Source organism: Girardinichthys multiradiatus, chromosome 19, assembly GCF_021462225.1.
Source record: "Girardinichthys multiradiatus isolate DD_20200921_A chromosome 19, DD_fGirMul_XY1, whole genome shotgun sequence".
NCBI lineage: Eukaryota > Metazoa > Chordata > Actinopteri > Cyprinodontiformes > Goodeidae > Girardinichthys > Girardinichthys multiradiatus.
In genome coordinates, this window is record NC_061811.1 from 33,836,234 (window position 1) to 33,855,629 (window position 19,396).

Sequence of the window (19,396 nt, forward strand, 5' to 3'; positions counted from 1 at the left end):
CGTCCCGACTGTGCCCACACCATGACAGTGCCGACCGAGGCCCGCAGACCCCTCAGAGTTCCCCAAAGACACCAGGGTGGACTTCCAACAGAGCAGTCACCCCCCTAGGTGGAGGAAAGCAGGGAGATGCCAAGCCAGTCAAACGAAGCAAGCCCACCACCAGCAGCCATGCACCCAGACGTCTGCTGGACCAGCCAGGAACCCAGGCACCAAGCCACGGCAGGCAGACCCAGTCTCGAAACCCCGACTGAAAATTAGACGATAATGAATGTGCTATGATGCGACCTTCTCCCTGGCCACTCGAAAACAAACAAGACACCTTGTTTAGGCTGGAGCTCAAACATTACAGTGTAATTTTAAGAATGTCAGGATGTATTGTTGGCAGGTTATTTCCCTCCCTCCAAGTTTCATCAGATTCTGGTCAGTGCTGTCAGATATATTTCATGTGACAACTGTAGTAATTTGTGTATATTAGAGCACCCTCCCCGTTTCTCTTTCTGTTTATATTAATGGAGATTTAATTGCTTGAATGCAGCGATGAGATGTAACAGTAACTGTGTTTGATCACAACTGACTGAGTTGTAAACTGTAATCCAATTCAGAAATCCAATGTGTTATTTTAACAAAGCTAAAATAATGAATGACACAAACTGGTTTGGTTTAAATTACTTTAAGAACAATTTTTTGCCAGATGTATTAAGTTTACTAATTACAGGGAAGATTCATTAGTCTGTGAATACTCTCACACATGTGGAGAGAAAATTATTCCCCTGATGACCTTTGCACTTTTTTAAAACAAAAAAAGCATTCCCTGCCAAAATTGTCTTCTTACTGAGCTTCTGAGACATCAAACTGACTGAATCAGTTATGCTGCAGCGTAACTTCTAATTAGCCACAAGCTCACACCTGTAAATTCAGTGCCTTGCAAAAGAATTTATTCTCCCAGAACATGTTCAAATTTGGTCACATCACATTTTTTTGTGGTATGTCTTTGCCAGCCTTGCTTATCTAGAGACTGACATTTTTGCCAGTTCCTCTTTACAGAATTTCTAAAGCTCATTTAGACTGAATGGAGAGACAAAGAAGAAGAGAAGAATGTTGGAGAAAGTCCTATCAAAGATTCCCAATTAGAGTTTGGTCTAGACTTTGACTGGGTTAGTCTCCCACATGAACATGCTTTGCAATTACATTGTAGCTGTGGCTGTATGCTTAGGGTCGTTGTGCTGCTGGAAGATGAACCTCAAACCCGATCTCAATTTTGTTGCAGTCTCTAACAGAGTTTTTTTCCAGGATTTACCTGTATTTGGCTGCAATCTATTATGGCATCTGCTCTGAGCAGCTTCTGTTTCTCTGCTGAAAAAAAAGCATTTCCACATCATGATGCTGTCTTGCACAATTTTACTTTGAAAAGCACCTTCTTCCACATGTTTACTATGTTGCAAATAAATACGTGAAGGAGTTCTTACAGTTTTATGGTTACCATGGATCTCTTGGCTACTTCTTTGATGAATGTTCTTCTTGCCTAGCCTCTCAGTTTGCCGATGTCTTGGTAGATTAGCAGTGTTTCAATGTTTGGATTATGGTTTGAAGAGTGCTTTGTAAGACGTTTGGCATAAAGTTTTCTAACATAACCCCACTTTAAATGTATACACAACTTCCTAAATGACCGGCCTGCTGTGGTCCTTGGTCTTCAAGATACTGTTTGCTCTAAAGTTGGGGACAGACTAGACATTTTTACAGTCTTTACAGGTTTTGGAAAGCCTTGAACTTCACATTAACAGACTGGCTTCAGCGGATCTTTGTTACACAACTGAAACACTAGTGGTCACACATCTAACAATTCAATTCAATTTAATTCAAAAACACTTTATTAATCCCAAAGGGAAATTAAATGTTATTATAGCTCATATTATGAAGGTTTCCTCAAAGAGTCGTTGTAGATGCTGATGGCTGTGGGCAGGAAGGATCTCCTGTAGCGCTCCGTCTTACAGCAGATCTGAAGAAGCCTCTGACTGAAGACACTCTGTTGTTGTAGGACATGAAGTCTCATGAAGAGGATGCTCAGGGTTCTCCATAATGTTCTTCATTTTATGAAGAATCCGTCTTTCCACAATGATCTCCAGAGGTTCCAGAGGAGTCCCCAGAACAGAGCCAGCCTTCTTTATCAGCTTGTTGAGCTTTTTTAAGTCCTTGGCTCTGATGCTGCTTCCCCAGCAGAAGATGGTAGAAGAGATCACATTCTCCACAACAGACTTATAGAAGATATGCAGCATCTTGCTGCAAACACCAAAGGACCTAAGCTTCCTCAAGAAATACAGTCTGCTATGTCCCTTCTTGTAGATGGCTTCACAGTTGCATCTCCACTCTAGTCTGTTGTCTAGGTGAACACCGAGGTATTTATACTCCTCCACCACCTCCACTTCTTCTCCCATGATGGAAATAGTTTTTGACTTATTCCTGTTTCTCTTAAAATCTACAATCATCTCCTTTGTTTTAGTCACCTTCAAAATGAGATGATTGTTTCCACACCATGCCACAAAGCGGTCCACCACCTTCCTATACTCAGCTTCTTGTCCATCTCTGATCCACCCCACGACTGCAGAATCATCCGAGTATTTCTGCAGATGACACGAGTCTGTCTTGTACTGGAAGTCTGAGGTGTACAGAGTGAAAAGGAATGGTGAGAGTACAGTCCCCTGTGGTGCTCCTGTGCTGCTGACTACCTGGTTAGACTCACAACCCTTCAGTCTCACAAACTGTGATCTATTTGTCAGGCAGTCTTTGATCCAGGAGATTGTTGAGGCCTCCACCTGAGTCTTCTGGAGTTTCTGACAAAGCAAATCAGGTTGGATTGTATTAAATGCACTGGAGAAATCAAAGAACATGATCCTCACAGTGCTACTGCTGAGGGATCTCAGAGTGCCTGATTTGTCAAACCAACTACAGCCAACCAAATGCATTTTGCTCTTTTGGAAACTTGCAAGGCCTAACGACCCTCTTATTGAACCTCTGAGGCCTTCACAAAATAGCTGGATTTATATTGAGATTAAATTGCAAGACATAGTTTTGTTTTTAGCACTTAAATAATTACCTGTCTTAATTTGCTCCTGTTGTTTGGGTCCCTGTGGCTCTAACTTGTCCTCTGTTTTGTCTTACAGGAGTTCCACATGCGGTTCTCTCTGCAGACACGAGGGACTGTCTGCGTGCTGGAGACACCTGCTCCAGCGATGACAGCTGCAGCCCACGATTGCGTACCCTCAGGCAGTGCGTGGCGGGAGATGGTAGCATGAAACTGGGGCCTGGGGCTCGAAACCAGTGTGAGAACGCCATGACGGCGCTGTTGTCCACCCCTCTGCATGGCTGCCAATGTAAACGAGGGATGAAAAGAGAGAAGAACTGCCTGAGCATATACTGGAGTCTTCACCAGTCTGTGCTGCATGGTGAGATTAGCAATGAGCACACAGAAAATGTATGGTTGAGCGGTGGGCGAGAGCAGAAACAGCTTTTTATTGGGATTAATGTGTGTGTGCTGGCCATTGCACAGAAATAAGGCACCCGCCTCCACACAGCTCAACAGCAGATTCTAGGTTGAAGTAAAAAGAGTTATTATTATGTCAAAAATAGGTAAAACTGGAGCTATGATTCCTTTTATTCCGCCTACACACTTATATTTGATCACTTTTGTGCTTATTTCCAAAGCTCTTCTCTGATCGTCACTGAAGCCCATTATTTGTCATATGCTGACATTCAAACTAAGGTATTTAGCAGGCAATTTTACTTTCAGCACATGTGAAAACAAGTACAGCAGAGTCACAAGGATGACAGCATTGTGTGTTTTGTGGAAGTCAAATGCAAATCACAACACCGAGATGCAGAGATGAAACAAGTCTTTGAGCTGTACATCAGCCAATATTCTCACTGCAATGGTGTATGTATGCAGCAGACACATTGTATGGTTCTGGTTTACTCACCATATGCACAAATGTTGTATCAGTTGTACCAGTTCACTTTTAGCAAGAACTAATATGAAATTATTTCCACCCAGATTAAAATAAATTATTGAATCTTCATAGCTCACCTCCTGAATATATATATATTTATATATTTATATATATATATATATATATATATATATATAAATTGTTGAAGCTCATTTATATTTCTTGCTTTTCTGGCAAGGTACGTGGCAATTGTTCTACTGGGACACATAAACTTGACCCAATTTTTCACCATCAGATTAAAGCAGATATGAAAATAGTGCTCTACGTGCTCTATCTTAATTATTCTATCTACTTTGTGCAACAGACCCTCAGCATTATGCTTCCAGCACAATGTTTAAAAGTTGGTGTGGGGTTCCAAGGTTTAAAAGCCTTTACTCCTCCAAACATTATTCCAGTCTTTATGAACAAATAGCTCAGTCTACAACTTTTCTCTAGAAAGCATTTTACTTAATCATTTGGACTAGTCTCGCATTTCAGCTCAGCTCTCTCTTCCCCACAATGGACCGACGTAGCATCCACATTTCTGCTGATAATATGCAGCTGAAATCACTCTATCAATCTAATTAGCAAATGGGTTGCTACAAAGGAGAAGCAGATGTGCTTAAAATTTTGAAATGGTTAGCTTTTAAGCAAATGAGCTAGTCATTGTGGTTTTTCTTCAGATTGAAGGAAATTCGGTGCTGACCCTATTCCACCTGAAAAAAAAAGGCTTCAATCTTCATTCTAGAATTGCGCCGTTCAGGGTGGCAGCAGGATGGAATAGCTCTGTTACTTTTGATTCTGATTTATACTTTTTTTTGGGAACTCTTCCTCTTGTGGTGGATACAGTTGATTTTTTTTGGACGACTGTCCACTCCGGTGTCGGATGCTGTGCAACCTGGAGGATTTTTCTTAATACTTTCTATTTTTGGACATTTGTTATTATGCATTGCCATGGCAACGGGGTTGTTTCTTACAACCGGGAGCAGCTGATTAATATCTCAAAAGCTCAAATAATACTTCGACTACAACCCCAAATCCCCGATGAGTTGAAAAGGAGACGCCATGGATGCAGAGCAGGAGCTAAGAGAAGAGAGAGAAGGAGGAAGTTCAAACCATCTCTTCCATCAATTATGATGGGCAACGTGAGATCGTTGGGAAACAAGTTGAATGAACTCCAAGCCCTATAAAGGACCCAGCCAGAGTACCGGGCATGCAGTATTATGTGTTTTACTGAGACATGGCTGTAGGATCATATCCCCGACTCCAGCGTCTCTCTGCCGGGCTTTTTAACCATACGAGCAAACAGAGTTATAAAGAGGAGCGGCAAATGTAAAGGAGGTGAACTGGCAGTATTTGTGAACAACAGATGGTGTAATCCAGGACATGTTACTATGAAGTGTCATCTCTGCAGTCCAGATATTGAACTGTTGGCAGTAAGTTTTCGTCCATATTATTTACCCAGAGTTCACCAGTGTTATTTTGGCAACAGTTTACGTTCCACCTTCCGCTGTTGCCGACACTGCATGTGATGCCATCAGCTCAGTTGTTGCTAAGCTACAGACACAAAACCCCAATGCTTTTGTGGCAATTTCTGATGATTTTAACCAGGCTCCACTCTCTGCTACACTTCCAACGTTTCAACAATTTGTCAGGTGCTCTATCAGAGAAAACAAAACATTGGATTTCTTTTATGCAGATGTCAAGGACTCATACATCTCTACAGCAAAACCTCCTCTAGGCAAATCAGATCACAATCTTGTTTTTCTCTGCTCGAAATATAAGCCCCTTGTCCAGAGACAACCTGTAATAAAGAGGACTGTGAGAAAATGGTCACAGGAAGCTGAAGAAGCTCTGCAGGGTTGCTTTGAGGGTACAGACTGGGACGCACTGTGCCAGCCACATGGAGAGGACATCAATGCCATGACTAGCAAGATGTCCTCTCCATAAACTTCTGCGTGGATAACATCATCCCCACCAGAACCGTGAGATGCTTCCCCAATAACAAACCTTGGATCACCAGTGACCTGAAGGACCTGCTTAACAAGAAAAAAACAGCCTTCAGAGAGGGAGACAGAGAATTATTGAGGATTATACAGAAGCAACTTAAAGTCAAAATAAGAGACAGCAAGGAGGTGTACAAGAAGAAGCTGGAGAGCAAGCTCCAGCAAAACAATATCAGAGATGTGTGGACAGGGATTAAGAAGATCACAGGCTTCAAGCAGAAGGTTGATCAGACTGATGGAGGTCTGGACAGAGCCAATGAACAGAACACATTCTTCAATAGGTTCAGTTCAGAAACTGACTACGCCAAAACAAATTCCTTGTATGTCCAAAAACGTACTTGGCAATAAAGCTTTTCTGATTCTGATTCTGATTCTGAAACAAGCTTCGCATCCTCCTCTCCTGCTCACAGCCAAACAGACATTCCAACTTCCTTTGACCCACAGGACCCACAGCTGTCCAGTAACACCTCACATTTTTTATCTTCCACCTCAGCTCTAGACCCTTCTGCTTCTACATGTTTGCCTTCAACCATATAAGAAGATGCTGATGCTTCCTTTGCTTCCCCCTTCCACCTGTGTGTCTCAAGAAGTCAAGTGAAGATGCAATTGGAGAGACTGAATTGGAATAAGGCTGCAGGTCCAGATCATGTCAGCCCTAGAGTATTGAAGGCCTGTGCAGAGCAGCTCTGTGGGATTCTGCAGCACCTCTTCAACCTTAGCCTGGCCCAGAAGAAGGTTCCGGTGTTGTGGAAGACCTCCTGTCTTGTTCTGGTACCAAAGAAAACTCACCCATCAGTCCTCAATGACTATAGACCTGTTGCCCTGACATCCCACATCATGAAGGTCCTAGAGAGACTCCTGTTGGCCCACCTGAGTAAGCAAACAGTAAACCATCAGGACCCCCTTCAGTTTGCTTATCGCTGTGGAGTTGGAGTTGAAGATGCCATCATACACCTGCTTCAACAAACCCACTGTCATCTGGACAAAGCCAGTAGCAATGTGAGGATTATGCTATTTGATTTCTCCAGTGCATTTAATACAATCCAACCTGATTTGCTTTGTCAGAAACTCCAGAAGACTCAGGTGGAGGCCTCAACAATCTCCTGGATCAAAGACTACCTGACAAACAGACCACAGTTTGTGAGACTGAAGGGTTATGAGTCTAACCAGGTAGTCAGCAGCACAGGAGCACCACAGGGGACTGTACTCTCACCATTCCTTTTCACTCTGTACACCTCAGACTTCCAGTACAAGACAGACTCCTGTCATCTGCAGAAATACTCGGATGATTCTGCAGTCGTGGGGTGGATCAGAGATGGACAAGAAGCTGAGTACAGGAAGGTGGTGGACCGCTTTGTGGCATGGTGTGGAAACAGTCATCTCATTTTGAAGGTGACTAAAACAAAGGAGATGATTGTAGATTTTAAGAGAAACAGGAATAAGTCAAAAACTATTTATATCATGGGAGAAGAAGTGGAGGTGGTGGAGGAGTATAAATACCTCGGTGTTCACCTGGACAACAGACTAGAATGGAGATGCAACTGTGAAGCTGTCTACAAGAAGGGACAGAGCAGACTGTACTTCTTGAGGAAGCTTAGGTCCTTTGGTGTTTGCAGCAAGATGCTGCATATCTTCTATAAGTCTGTTGTGGAAAGTGTGATCTCTTCTGCCATCATCTGCTGGGGAAGCAGCATCAGAGCCAGGGACTTAAAAAAGCTCAACAAGCTGATAAAGAAGGCTGGCTCTGTTCTGGGGACTCCTCTGGAACCTCTGGAGATCATTGTGGAAAGACGGATTCTTCATAAAATGAAGAACATTATGGAGAACTTGAGCATCCTCTTCATGAGACTGTCCTACAACAACAGAGTGTCTTCAGTCAGAGGCTTCTTCAGATCTGCCCACAGCCATCAGCATCTACAACAGCTCTTTGAGGAAACCTTCATAATGAACTACAACAACATTTAATTTCCCTTTGGGATTCATAAAATATTTTTGAATTGAATTGAATTGAATTGAATTGTGAGAGGGTAAGTTATGAAGAAGTAAGCTTCAGAACATCAAAGACCATCCTGATCAAGATGCTCTACTCCTAATAAATGTTCTACATAATTATGTTATCACCAGTGCAGAGCTTGATAAACATGAGCAGCAAGTGGAAGTGAATGTGTTTCCATGGACAGTAACACATTTAAATATTAACGATAAATATTTTTCAAGTAAGACAATATGACTAGAAGGGCAGCAAATAAGAAACACCTGCCAATGAAAAACATCAACACAGAAAGCAAAAGGAAAATCTTACCAAGTATATTTTTCTAATGTTTAGTCAAAACCTCGCATCACACTTAATATAAGTCAAAACCATGCACAGAGATAAATTTAAGTGAGATATAACAACTTGTTCCTGTGAGGTTTGTAAAACATAAAGTCTTGTTTCAAGAAAAAAAAATAACTTGAATTAAGACAAATCTGCTTTATTGATAACAACGATATCAACAACATGCCCAACTCACAGTGCATCACAAAACATTCTATAAGTCTAGCTATTTTTAATATATTTCTGTCAAACCAAACATACAAGTGATTTGGAAAAAAGACAGCTAAAATAATATTTCATTCTCAGTTCTGTTGCACTCTGGACATATTCCAGCATATTATTCCAAAGGTAATGAGTACCAATACTGTTCTATACTACAGTAATTGGCAGTGCTCATTGTTTGGTCGAAATACCTACTTACCACTGAGTTAAGACTGACATTTGATGATATCTGTGAGGTCATATTTCACTGCAATGTACTTGCTATTATTAAAATTCACATAAGAGTATGGTGTATAATCAATGTGCTTGTCTGCATCCATGAAAAAATTGGCTTGAGCTAGGGAGGGAAAAATACTAAGATGAAAACAGGTTGGAGAAGGGTTATAATGCTGCAAATGCATTTCTTAATGCTAGCCAGGAATGCATACTTAAAGGTAATTTGTCTTAAAATGCAATGTTCAAATCTTAATTTAAGTTGGTTTTGAACCTGGATCCAGAGCATTGCCTTTTTACAACTATTAGTTTTACAACTAAGACTGAGTTAAATAAATTTTAAAACAAGAGGATGACATTCAGGCTGAAAAAAAACGATGCTACCTTTGAGGGTAAGGACACTACTTTTGGCCATCACAAGCTTATTATGAGACGTAAAAGCTCACAATTGTAGTAAAATACTGCTCAGAATGAGTTTCCGTGGCTAGTTTCAAGATTCTCTATACCTTGTAAGGCTTTAATGCAATGTCTTATTTCTAGAAATCTTGTCAAGTTAATTTTCACTTGTTCCATTGGCAGATTTTTTGGCTTATTTCAAGCCAAAAAATCTCATTTTAATTTTGTACTCGTACTCGTCGTCTTCCGCTTTATCCGGGAGCAGAGACGCCCAGACGTCCCTCTTCCCAGACACCTCTTCCAGCTCCTCCGGGGGGAGCCCAAGGCGTTCCCAGGCCAGCCGAGAGACATAGTCCCTCCAGCGTGTCCTGGGCCGTCCCCTGGGCCTCCTCCCGGTGGGACATGCCTGGAACACCTCCCGAGGAAGGCGTCCAGGAGGCATCCGGTATAGATGCCCGAGCCACCTCAACTGGCTCCTCTCGATGTGGAGAAGCAACGGCTCTACTCCGAGCCCCTCCCGGATGGCCGAGCTCCTCACCCTATCTCTAAGGAAGTGCCCGGCCACCCTAAAGAGGAAGCTCATTTCAGCCGCTCGTATCGGGGATCTCGTTCTTTCGGTCATTACCCAAAGTTCATGGCCATAGGTGAGGGTAGGAACGTAGACCGACCGGTAAATCGAGAGCTTCGCTTTTCGGCTCAGCTCTCTCTTCACCACAACGGACCGGCACAGTGCCCCCATTACTGTGGCAGCCGCACCGATCCGTCTGTCGATCTCCCGCTCCATTCTTCCCTCACTTGTGAACAAGACCCCGAGATACTTAAGCTCCTCCACTTGAGGCAGGAACTCCCCTCCAACCTGAAGAGGACAAGCCACCCTTTTCCGGTCGAGAAACATGGCCTCGGACTTGGAGGAGCTGATCTTCATCCCAGCCGCTTCACACTTGGCTGCGAACCGCCCCAGTGCATGCTGTAGGTCTTGGCTAGATGGGGCCAGCAGGACCACGTCATAGATGGGGCCAGCAGGACCACGTCTTCCGCAAAAAGAAGAGACGAAATCCTCTGGTCCCCAAACCAGACCCCCTCCGGCCCTTGGCTGCGCCTAGAAATCCTGTCCATAAAAGTCATTTTAATTTGTTTTACTTATTTTTGAAGTGGCATTTTTTTCCAATGTAGTACTTCTGCAGCGAGTACATGTACTGCAAAAGACTGTTAAGAAGTTGTTTTCTCTGATGATTCTGATGAACCTTCTTTCTTCTTTCCAACTGTTTAGTACATCTTGAGATCTATTTATTTGGAAACAAAAGCTGAGAGTTCCCATAAGGTGTGTGTCAAAAGTGAGGCCTACAGTCCATGTACTTCTCATCCAGTGAGTGGGCTTTCTCACCATTCTATCCAATATCTCTGCCATGAATAAAAAGTGGATCTTAACTCCATTCAGAACCCGTGGCCATTTCTCAAGAAACTGGGGGACAAGTAGAAGCCAATAGGATCGTGTGTCTCTAATCTGTAATAAAAATATGATATGATATATGCTGTATATTCATACACTCCATACCATCTAATTCATTTTAGATACATTGTTGAACATCCCTGTAACACAATCAGAATCAGCTTTATTAGCCACGTTTCACACACTAACAGCATACAGACATTAAATATAAATACATAAACTTAAACGATATGAAAACAATTTAACAAATATGGACATATATGTGCATGTAGGCCCAATAATATATTTGTAAGACAGGTTAGAGTAGTTCAAATGTACCTATTTTTGTTTCTCGGTAGAGTAGCTGGCTACTATTGCTGTAAGGTGTTTGAGGGGGTTTGATTCACTGATTTTAGGGTGAAAAAATTATTTGATGCAACAAGACAAAAAATAACACCACGCAACTAAACAAACCTAATTAGTTGAATAAAGAAAACCACTGCCTTTCCCAAACAAATGTGGTTTTAACCAATCTACTGCACTTCTTTATAAAATCAGTCTAACAATTAACAAAAACATTGAGGCTAAGTGAACATCAAAGAAATTGCCAGGCTGCAGATGTGATTAACACTCATTCAGTAACTCAGCAGTGGACAACAAAGTGCTTTTTCTATATGATGAAAATAATAAACATTGCGTAAAAAAGTTTGCTGTCCTAATTTGCAGTGAGTGATTAATCAGTGATCCCAGAGCAAAATGTGGTTGAACAGACAAAGAAAAGATAACATTTCAGCCCATTGAAACAGTCTTAAAATGTGGTTAAAAAGTGAAAGTTGCAACATAATGATGTCTACTGATGTTTAAGTACGGTTGAATGGTGATTATGGTTAATGAAATAAACTAATTCTTTATATTGGCTAAGTATGGACTGGACCTATGGGCTGAAGAAAGAGTTATCTACATTTTTGTTTCTAAGCTAAATAAAGACAAGGACTAGACAACTTTAAATAACGTTTTTAAAAGATGCACTTTGATGTTTAAATGTTCTCTTTCTGTTGCATTAGAAAATCTTTCCACAGTTGCAATGCAGCAAAACCGTGATTGTAACAACTGGTTTGTTAGTATAGCTGTGTTGGACAGCTCAAAGGAACTGGAATTGTAAATCATTTTGTGTTGAAGGGGGGCATATATTTTACGCCATTGATTCTTTCTGCTCCTTTTCCTTCATGATAAATGTTGCCGTTGCATTCAATTGTTAAATAAATGAAAAAAAAATAAAATGGAGATGGAAAAATGGAAATGGTTTCATATTTAATATATTTTATAGAAATGGGCAGATTTTTTTTTGCTAGTAAATATTTGTGCAATTCACAAATAAATATGCCATTCAAAGTTTCTAAATGGGCCTGTGTGATCCATACAAATACACGTAAACGTACGTATACACCACAAGGCCAAGTGTAAATGTGTGACCGATTCATTTTTTGTCTTTGTGTTTGACAGGACTGAGCCTGGTGGAGAGCTACCCCTATGAACCAGAAGAGAGGGGCTCTGACTATGTTCGTCTAGCTTCCATTGCTGCAGGTACCCAGCAAGCACTTTTTCCTTGTTCTACCTTATTTTAATACCACTTAAGGAACACAAAAAAATAGGTATGACACAGTAGAAATAATTCTCATGCAAAATAAACTCAGTCAGTCCCCACCAGTTAATAGTGCCACAAAAATAGCAAAATCCTTTGTCATGTTGTTACTAAAACCTCATTGCTTTTTATTGGGATTTTATGTGACAAATCTACACAAGGTTTTATGTAATTGTGATGTGAAAAGAGTAGGATCAACGATTTTCACTTTTGTTTACCAATACAAATCCAAAAATAGTGTTCCACTCTACCTAAGCCAACACAGTGCCAATAAAATGGAAATGGAGCATACCCACAGCATGATGCTGACACCACTGTGTTTTGATGTGAGGATGGTGTGTTTTGTGTGTTGTATGGTGTTTGTTTTTCCTTACTTATAAGATTTTGTATCTAGGCCAGAAAGCTTAAATCAGGTGTGCACATTTGGATTTAGTCTTGGTTACTCTGATACCTCTAAGAATGCAACAGGTTGGCTTCAGAAATCATCTAATGAGGGAATAGAGTCCCAGACATGGCCATCCACCTATATTCATAGGCTGGTCTAAAAGAACAATAAATAGAGAAGTAGCTGAGGGACCCATAGCAACTCTGGAGAAGCTAAAGAGACCCAAACCTCAGGTGAAAAATGGGTTGACTGGATAGGTTTTAGTTGTGCACTCCAGAAATCTGTCATCAATACAAGAACAAGGAGAATAATGTTGTTGAAAGAAAGTCATAAGAAGTCCAATTTAAAGTGTGCCATAATAAAATACAGGACAAAGAAAATACATGGAAGAAGGTGCTCTTGATCAGATTAAAAGTAGGGCAAAATCTAAATATTTGGCCTAGTTGTAAAACTGTATGTGTAGCAGGACTAACACCACCCAAAATTCTGAACACAGCATCTCCATCTTAGACAAAATGGTTGCAGCTTCATGATGTGGGGAACCACATAGGTTACACATAGGTTGAAATATTTCAAGCCTTTATTTATTGTAATTTCGATGATTATGGCTTACAGATAATGAAAAACCAAAATTCAGTGTATTAGAAAATTATAATATTACATACCACTGGGTCATAACAAGAAACACTGAATGTTTGTTTTTTATCATCTGTAAGCCATTATCATCAAAGTTATAAGGAATAAAAGCTTTAAATATTTTTCTTTATGTGTTATGAATCTATAAAATGAGTTTCACTTTCTAAAATGACTGACAAAAAATATTTTTTCATAACTTTTTCATGATATTCTGTTTTACAGCTGAGCTACAATAGGATCGTTTAGACCAAAGTGTATTTATGTGTTTGAAATGGCCAGTCAAAGTTCAGGCCTAAATACAATCAAGAATCTTTGGGAATACTCAAAAGCCAGACTTTCCATAAAATGTGACAAAACATGAGCTATTTTGCAAAGAAGAATGGACAGATGGTTTCAATTTTTAAAAGTGCAAAGCTGGTAGAGACATACCTCAAAAGACTTCCAACTGTGATTGCAGAAACATTCCACATTTTTTTAGAGTTCTAAAGAATTTTAATTTATCTCTGTCATGTTGCTATGCTTTACTTTGTGTTGTTTTATCAAATCCCAATGAAATGCATTGAAGTTTGTGGCTGAAATGTGACAAAATCAGGAAAAGTACCCGAGATAGGAATGTGTTGCAGCCATTCTCCGTAAATGCAGTTCTTATTCTCCATCATTTTGACAGAACATAGAGGTGGATACGCAGGTGGCTTTGTGAAGTGTTTGATGAGTTACATGCCTCACTCTCCTTTTGTCTTGGCTCTGAGCCTGTGGGCAAGCCGTAGGGTTGGTATGTGCGGATGTTTGCCCCCAAGGCATAATTTAATTACCTATTTACTTTAATGCAGCTGGAAGCAGAAAGACAACGTGTAAAGAGAAAAAAAAAAAAAACAAGAAATAAGTATCAGGATAGAACGAGAAATAGAAGAAGTAAGACAGCTGCTTCTGGTTCTTTGAACACTTGGAAAGGAGAGAGTATGCACACAGAAAAGTAGATACATTTTTTTCTTGCTATGAAAAAAGACACAAAGTGATCTGCTTTAGTTTGACATTTATTGCACTCTGGATGAGCGAAGCTGAGACAGACAGTCTGTGAAGTCTGGTTTAAATAAACTGATTATGAGAGAAAACATTTACAAGAAAAAGTTATAGATAAATGATACTGGAACAACAGGGTGAAAGGAGCCTAATTTAAATGTCTATATATTATTTTTGTGACTGAAGCAGAGTTCAGCTGGTTTGCTCACTGAATGTATGCATTTCTGACTGACAATATATTCTGCCTCCACTTAACAAGGAAGGCGTCCAAGAGGCATCCGGTATAGATGCCCGAGCCACCTCAACTGGCTCCTCTCGATGTGGAGGAGCAGCGGCTCTACTCCGAGCCCCTCCCGGATGGCCAAGCTCTTCACCCTATCTCTAAGGGAGTGCCTGGCCACCCTACGGAGGAAGCTCATTTAAGCCCCTTGTATCCGGGATCTGTTCTTTCGGTCATGACCCAAAGTTCATGGCCATTGGTGAGGGTAGGAACGTAGACCGACCGATAAATCGAGAGCTTCACTTTTCGGCTCAACTCTCTCTTCACCACAATGGACCAGCACAGCGCCCCCATTACTGGGGCAGCCGCACCGATCCGTCTGTTGATCCTTCTTCCCTCACTCGTGAACTCGTGCTTAAAAACATAACTTTGAAATGAAAAAGTATTAAAACAGTTGTTATCCAAAATTCCCACGACCCTCCTGCAGTGCCTCCATAGTGGGTCCCACTATGGGTTGCGACCTCATTGTTGAAGATATCTGCTCTAGTTTGCACTCTGATGTTTATTAAATTTATCATACGATTTAGAATATGAGATGTTAAAATGCATTAGGTCGTTTTGCATTTTGACATTCCCTTATAGAAGTGAGGGATCTGTATCAAGATATTAAGATTTCAAACCTGATCTAACGCGAGATGACATTGTTTTCACACAGTACCTATAATATGAATCAGGAGAGTTAGAAATTAAACAGTTTTATGACACAAGTGGTTAATATGACCTTAAAGGTAAATTCAGGATGTGAAACAGTTGTGGTACATTGCTGTGAAAAACTATTTTTAACCTTACATATTTCTTCTATGGTTGCTTTTCTTTCATTAGCAAGTTTTAACATCAGACAAAGGTTTAATGCTTTCCAATAAGCATTCATTTATTAAGGGAAAACAAAGTTGTCGAATTTGAGTTTTCCCTATGTGAAAAAAGCTATCCTTCCTTTTGTTGTTCACATTTACCCCATTTTGTTGGACAGATGATTCAGAATGTAAGCACAAAGGTCTTAAAGACTATAATCATCATTTAACAAAATTAAAGAACAGATGAGGACCAAAGTCAATGACATCTATCAGTCAGCAAAGTTTAGGGAGTCCAGCGAACCACAGTGAGAGTCATTATCCATAAATGAAGAAGACAAGGAACAGTGTTGAAATGCTGCTTAAGGCAGTAAAGAAAAAGAAATTAATGTTCTTCTTATATCTCATTATCTTATAAATCTTACCGAAAACTAAGGAAATGTGTGCTTGGCCAATCATTTACAAATCTTAATAGCCATACAAATTTCAAATTATCACAAGTGTGATCATGTTTTGTCTCCTCATATGCTGCTTTCTTTCCCTTGTTCAAGACTGCTTCAAATTACAGCAGGGTCGGACTGGCACTGTACCGCTTCCTCATAAATTTTATTCCTGTAACTACACGGGAGGTCAAAGTTAACATCCATGTCGTGCATCTCGACAAGTCAGCTGCCAAAACAACGGAGGCGTGATTAATGGATGTTTTTCCACTCTTATAGCATGTCTCCCTCAAACAGAGTAATGAACCTTTTCAAAGATGCAAGCCGGAGCTGCAGCTCATCATATTTGGAAGAGTATTCAAATAACAAAGTGCTTCACCCTACACCAATTAATCAGCTAACTGCAGTAAAGTCAGTGGTGTTGCCTCTATTGAAACACATTACATGTTCTGCACCCAGAGAGAAGCTTTTTAATGCATCATTGGCCTGTAGGAGAGGTACAAATTGTGCTTCCTTACACAAGAATTTTCCACATCATGCTCCCTGGTTGGAAAGAAAATATGGCATCAGTTGGGTTTGCGTTGGATCTCTGATGCAACTAGTTGCTTGTTAAAGCAATAGGGAAATCTTTAGATTGAGACAGTCTAGCCTAGCTAGGAAAGCTCTTAGTTTTGTGTTGCATCCAGATATTTTTTTCTAGCCCTGTACAGCAACAAAATGAAAAGTTGACAGCATTTATTTTACTTTTCCATGACTGCAGTAAAACTCGAGAATGATCCCTTTAGTAAAATTCCATTTGTAGTGATGAATATAGCGTGTTGGTTTTAAAATGAGTTTCAGTGTGCTATAAGGAAGCATCACATAAGAAATCCCCACAACCACCTGTCTACCTGTTATTAGAAAAAAAAAAAACCTGTAAAATATGTATCTTTCTTTGTCTTGAAAAAGTGTATGCTTTAAATATTTTTTTATATTTTGTCATATTACAACAAACTTTATTGTATTTTAGAACAGATCTTATTTTCAAGTCTTGCCACAAATTATCAATTGAAAAATAGCCAGCTAGAAATACAAGTGGACAGAACTAAGGAAATCCCTACAATTTCTGCCAGTTTCACTTCACAGGCAGCTGGTTGAAAACTGTTCAGAATATAAAATGTTTTGATGCTGTTTTTGACTGCCTCAGGGCACTCAGGGCACCTTTATAGGTTAGTTTGGCCACTGGGCACAGGGCACCTTTATAAGTTAGTTTGGCCACTGAAGCTGCAACTGCAAATGTAGGCATTCAAATATGTGGGAAAATCTCAAAAGACACACAGCCAAATTTACATTGACATGACTAGGAAGTAAGCCAGAAAAAAGTTTTGGCTGACAATTTACATCCATTTTTCTCAGTTTGAGATGAAGTCTGAGATGAGTTATTGCTTTCTCATGGCGACAAGTGTCTTTAACAAAATCCTATGTACCAAACATCAACCAGGAGTCTTAGCTCAAAAAAGTAGCCAACCCACAGACACTCACTTGAACTGCTCTACTTTTACCTATTTTATTTATCTGTTTTTATTGTTATTTTATTGTTATTAGTGAGCCATAGATGTTCTACATTTTTACCTTGGTGGAAAATAAGGATATGTTATTTTATTTTATAATATCTTACATAGGTCAATCCATTCTGTTTTCTATCTAAACCATTTTCTTGTAGCCTTAGCTGACTCTTTGTTTAGGCTTGTTGTCCTGTTGAAGTTGAACATCCCCCATAATCTCAACACTTTTGCAGCCTTTTACAAGTTTACTTCCAGCATTGACCTGTTTTTTTTTTTCTCCATCCATCAGTTCTAAAAAGCTTCCCTGTCCCTGCTGAAGTAAAGCATGCACACCGCATGATGCTGCCACTACCATATGTTCAGGGTAAAGTGTACTGTTAATTTCTGCTTATAGAGTGGAAAGTTCTATTTTTGGTCACATCTGACCTGAACAGCTTCTTCTACATACAGTGGGAAGAACAAGTATTTGATACACAGCTGATTTTGCAGGTTTTCCCACTTGCAAAGCATGTAGAAGTCTCTAATTTTTATCATAGCTATTCTTCAACTATGAGTGTCAGAATCTAAAACAAAAATCCAGACAGTCAGATTTTTGTGATTTCTAAGTAATTAATTAGCATTTCATTGCATGACATCACTATTTGCTCACAACCAGTAAGAATCCCAGTTCTCACAGGCCTGTTAGTTCTTCTTTAAGAAGCCCTCCTGTTCTCTGCTCATTACCTGTATTAACTGCCCCTGTTTGAACTCGTTATCTGTATAAAAGACACCTGTCCACACACTCAATCAAACAAACTCCAACCTCTCCACAATGGCAAAGACCAGAGAGCTGTGTAAGGACATCAGGATAAAATGGTAGACCTGCACAAGGCTGGGATGGGCTACAGGAAAACAGCCAGATCCTGCAGCGTACACAAGGTCCCCCTGCTCAAGCCAGCGCAAGTCCAGGCCTGTCTGAAGTTTGTTAATGACCATCTGGATGATCCAGAGGAGGAAAGGGAGAAGGTCATGTGGTCTGATGAGATCAAAATAGAGCTTTTTGTTTTATTCTTTGGGGATACTTTTCTGCAAATGGGACGACTGCACCGTATTGAGGGGAGGATGGATGGGGCCATGAATCAGGAGATTTTAGCCAACCACCTCCTTCCCTCACTAAGGGCATTGAAGATGGGTCATGGCTTGGTCTTCCAGCATGACAACGACCCAAAGCACACAGCCAGGGCAACTAAGGAGTGGCTCCATAAGAAGCGTCTCAAGGTCCTGGAGTGGCCTAGCCAGTCTCCAGACCTGGACCCAATCGAAAATCTTTGGAGGGAGCTGAAAGTCCATATTACAGTGACAGCCCCGAAACCTGAAGGATCTGGAGAAGATCTGTATGGAGTGGTCCAAAATCCCTGCTGCAATGTTTGCAAACCTCATCAACAACTACGTGACATAGGTAGTCTTCACATTTGAAGATAAGAATTAAAGACTTCTACATGCTTTGCAAGTTGGAAAACGTATATATATAGCAATATATCAAATACTTGTTCTCCCCACTGTACATATATTCCTTGGTCCTCAAGACGTGGTTTGTTCAAAAATGCTCTCTTGTGAACCTCTGAGGTTTTCACAGATGGAATTGGAAGAGCTTATACTGTTTTTGAAATTGCATGCTGGTGGATCTATTTTCTAATTAGTTGACTTCTGAAAGCAAGTTGTTGCTCCAGATTTTATTTAAGCCCATTCGAATATAAATAAAAGTGGTTCTACAAAGTATTTTTTCAGGGGGTTGGATTGAGTTTTCATATTTGTATTTTTTTGTAAAATATATCCTCCTTCTTGCACTTCAAAAATATACACCACTTTGTGTTGATCTAAATCAGGGTTCAGAATCAAAGAGTCATTCTTACTTTTTTCTTTAATAAAATGTGTCTATAGCCCAAAAATCTGCATGAGTCTTTGACAAAAGCTTATTTATCGAGTTTTATAAACAAGTACTGTATCAAATCTATTTCTTTAATGGAACAAAAAAAAAGACATTACACTTTTACAAATAGACTCCACTGAAACATTCCATATTTATTTTAAACAATAAAGTAAAGCATGGGGTTTG

The 19,396-nt window shown here is 40.2% G+C and overlaps 1 protein-coding gene across 2 annotated transcripts in view; it reads left to right on the forward strand.

The window, feature by feature from the left end:
- The window catches only part of gfra4a (GDNF family receptor alpha 4a), a 308,249-nt gene that overhangs the window by 224,356 nt on the left and 64,497 nt on the right, over positions 1–19,396 (forward strand). For both annotated transcript variants that reach the window (XM_047346216.1, XM_047346218.1), the window contains exons 2-3: positions 3,159–3,440; positions 12,067–12,147. In XM_047346216.1, the coding sequence (XP_047202172.1) occupies positions 3,159–3,440; positions 12,067–12,147 (363 nt within the window). The remainder of the gene's footprint in view (positions 1–3,158; positions 3,441–12,066; positions 12,148–19,396) is intronic.